At 59.1% G+C, this 3,071-nt stretch overlaps 1 protein-coding gene across 1 annotated transcript in view; it reads left to right on the forward strand.

Moving 5' to 3' along the window:
* Window positions 1–2,357, forward strand: part of Fam50a (family with sequence similarity 50, member A) — a 6,144-nt gene extending 3,787 nt beyond the window's left edge. The window contains exons 5-13 of the mRNA XM_005414202.2: window positions 718–794; window positions 875–941; window positions 1,048–1,109; window positions 1,195–1,271; window positions 1,514–1,568; window positions 1,670–1,718; window positions 1,804–1,874; window positions 1,957–2,067; window positions 2,183–2,357. Coding sequence (XP_005414259.1) covers window positions 718–794; window positions 875–941; window positions 1,048–1,109; window positions 1,195–1,271; window positions 1,514–1,568; window positions 1,670–1,718; window positions 1,804–1,874; window positions 1,957–2,067; window positions 2,183–2,191 — 578 coding nt within the window. The 3' untranslated portion in view covers window positions 2,192–2,357. The remainder of the gene's footprint in view (window positions 1–717; window positions 795–874; window positions 942–1,047; window positions 1,110–1,194; window positions 1,272–1,513; window positions 1,569–1,669; window positions 1,719–1,803; window positions 1,875–1,956; window positions 2,068–2,182) is intronic.
* Window positions 2,358–3,071: the final 714 nt, after the last annotated feature.

Consider the following 3,071-nt stretch of genomic DNA (forward strand, 5'->3'; position numbering starts at 1 on the left):
CTCACTATGCAGTTCAGGCTGGCCTTGAGCTCACTTTGTAGCCCAGGCTGGCCTCAAACTCATGTCAATCCTCCTGCCTCAGCCTCCCGAGTGTTGGGATTACAGGCGTGCACTGCCACGTCCTGCTCTGCCCATACTTTTGAGCATGAACAAGTGAACTTTTCGTGATGTATTGCACCTAACCTGATACCCAAACGTGACCGTGCAGCTTCTGGAGCTCCAGCTGTATTTGGGTCTCCAGCTCTGGGGATCATGTGGCAGAGCTACTGTTCTGGGCTGTGTGGGCCTGGAGTGGGGGCTTGACTGTGCTGGGTGGGCTCACCTCTCTCTGGAGGCTTCATTTTAGGAGGCCCAGCAGTGGAACCCTGGCATCTGCTTTGTTTACATTTTTCCTTAAGGTCAGCAATGCTCAATGCAGGCTTGAGGGATGCTGGGGCTCTGAGAGACCCTTATGGGGTCCAGATTAAAATCCTTTTTAGAGTAATACCTAGGTTGCTTTTTTGTTTTCTGTTTCTTTTTTCTTTTCTTTTTTTTTTTTTTTCTTTTCTTCTCTGTTTCTTGACACAGGGTCTTGCTGTATAACCCAGGCTGCCCTTGAACTCACTGTGTAGCCCAGGCTGGCCTCAAAGTCACAATCATCCTACCTCAGCCACCCAAGTACCAGGATGACAGGCATGCACCACCCAGTTGCTAAGCTGTTCTTTGATTTTACCCTAGAGGTTACCACAAAGAAAAGAAAGTTAGGGAAGAACCCCGATGTGGACACGAGCTTCTTGCCTGACCGAGACCGAGAGGTAAGGGTTGAGGCCGCTGCCCTTGGTGCTGGTGGCGGGCCATAGCCCTCTGCCTCACTGCCGGGCCTTGTCATCTGCAGGAGGAGGAGAACCGGCTGCGGGAGGAGCTGCGGCAGGAGTGGGAAGCCAAGCAAGAGAAGATCAAGAGTGAGTGGGGGCTGCTGGGTGGTACCGGGGCCTCCAGAGGCTGGAGCAGGGGCTCCTGGTGCTGGTGACAGGCAGCTGGCAACTGAGCGGCCACTATGCTCTGTAGGTGAGGAGATTGAGATCACCTTCAGCTACTGGGATGGCTCTGGGCACCGGCGGACGGTCAAGGTAGGCACTGTGGCGGGCCTGGGGCCTGGGGCCAGCTGCTTCCTGAGTGCTCCTCGGGCTCCCGTTTCCTTCCCACCCTTCGCAGATGAAGAAGGGCAACACCATGCAGCAGTTCTTGCAGAAGGCACTCGAGATCCTGCGCAAGGACTTCAGCGAGCTCAGGTGAGGTTGTGTGTGTGCAAATGTCTTGGCCAGGTGTGTGGTGGCCGCAGGGAAGCTGCTCCCTCATGCCACTGAGCTGAGGTGGGCTCCTGCCTGGGCACCTTGATCCAGAGGCGGGGCACAGTGGGGTGACGTGTGTCCCTGGCTCACTAAGCTGGCTCCCCCCCAGCCCACCCCCCGGCACGGTCTGAGGATGGCATCTGACCGTCTGTCCACCTGGCCACACTTCCTGTCTTCCTCAGGTCGGCAGGGGTGGAGCAGCTCATGTACATCAAGGAAGACTTAATCATCCCCCACGTGAGTCCCTGTGGCACCTGGCCTTGGGTGGGAGCATGGGATGCAGTGGGTGACTGGAGTTGGGATGGGCATTGAGCTGGCCTCCCCTCCTTGGTCCCTAGCATCACAGCTTCTATGACTTCATTGTGACCAAGGCACGTGGGAAGAGCGGTGAGTGCCTGCAGCCCAGCAGGCTGAGTTGGGGTGGCCATGTGACCTCGGGAGAGCACCTCGGGACAGCTCCCTCTCCCTGCAGGCCCACTGTTCAACTTTGATGTTCATGATGACGTACGGCTGCTGAGCGATGCCACCGTGGAGAAGGATGAGGTACACCTGGTGGGAGCCCTGGGCAGGGTGGCCAGGTGAGCTGTCCCCAGCAGCTGGCTCAGCTGGGCTGTCCCTTCCCCAGTCCCATGCCGGCAAGGTGGTGCTGCGCAGCTGGTACGAGAAGAACAAGCACATCTTCCCGGCCAGCCGCTGGGAGCCCTACGACCCGGAGAAGAAGTGGGACAAGTACACGGTGAGTGCTGAGGGGTGTGGTGGGGACTGGACCGGCACATGGTGGCCTGAGGGGATGACTAGGACACCAGCCCACCTGCTTATCGCCCTCTTCCCATCCCTCGTCCCCATGCCAGATCCGGTGAGCCAGGGGGTGACGTGGCCTCCATGTCTCCGCATGTCCTGGTCCCCGGCGGCGCCGGTCTGTCCTTATTGCTTTCTTGCTCAACCATAGAGAAGTGCACACGGCAGTGCCGGAGGCCCACGGTGTGAGGAAGTGTGTTTAATAAAGTCAGTTTGCTTTCAAATCAAGCTCTTCTGCTGTGGTGTCCCTCATCTCAGCCATTCAAACTGCAGTCAGCAGTGTGCGTGCATTCATAGCGCCACACGGCCACCACCTGTATCCACTGGGGACCCAGGGCCATGTGGCAGTCATGCCTCATGTCCGGCCCCTGGTCACCCTAGTCACATGCTGTCCCTGTGGACTGGCCGGCATGGGGCCTGTCAGGTGTCTTGTCCAAGGGAGGAGGCCATCGGCATGCAAGGCCCTGTGCAGTGCCCAAGGCCCCCCACCTTCCTGAGGGAGGCTAGGTAGTGCTGCGAACCCTTCCTGTGGGTGCTTGTGGTCAGGCTGGGCTGTCCCTGGCGGTGCCTCCTTAAAGGCCCTGGTCACTGTCACAGCCCCAGCCCACCTTCCCATTTCCCCCAGGTAAGCTGAGGCAGGCAAGCAGGGGACCATCCTCAGCCACCAAGGGCGCTGAGGGTGTGGGGCTGCGCTCTGCTGTGCACACGGGCTATGTCCGTACCTCCTGTTCGGCCTGCGCTGGGGCTACCTTGGTGATCTTGGGGGAAAGCGGAGGCCGGGGCACAGGGAAGAGGTGGCCAGCCTGACCCCAGCCTCCAGAGATAAGCAACAAGTGTGAGGGCCAACCCCATCGAGCTCTGGGTGCCACCAAAGAGAGGCTTCCCAGGGACAGAGGGTCTCCCAACCACTGCTGTCCCCCTTCGCTGCCACTAGGGATTGCA

This window comes from Chinchilla lanigera, unplaced genomic scaffold (genome assembly GCF_000276665.1).
Source record: "Chinchilla lanigera isolate Chin_1 unplaced genomic scaffold, ChiLan1.0 scaffold00179, whole genome shotgun sequence".
Lineage (NCBI taxonomy): Eukaryota > Metazoa > Chordata > Mammalia > Rodentia > Chinchillidae > Chinchilla > Chinchilla lanigera.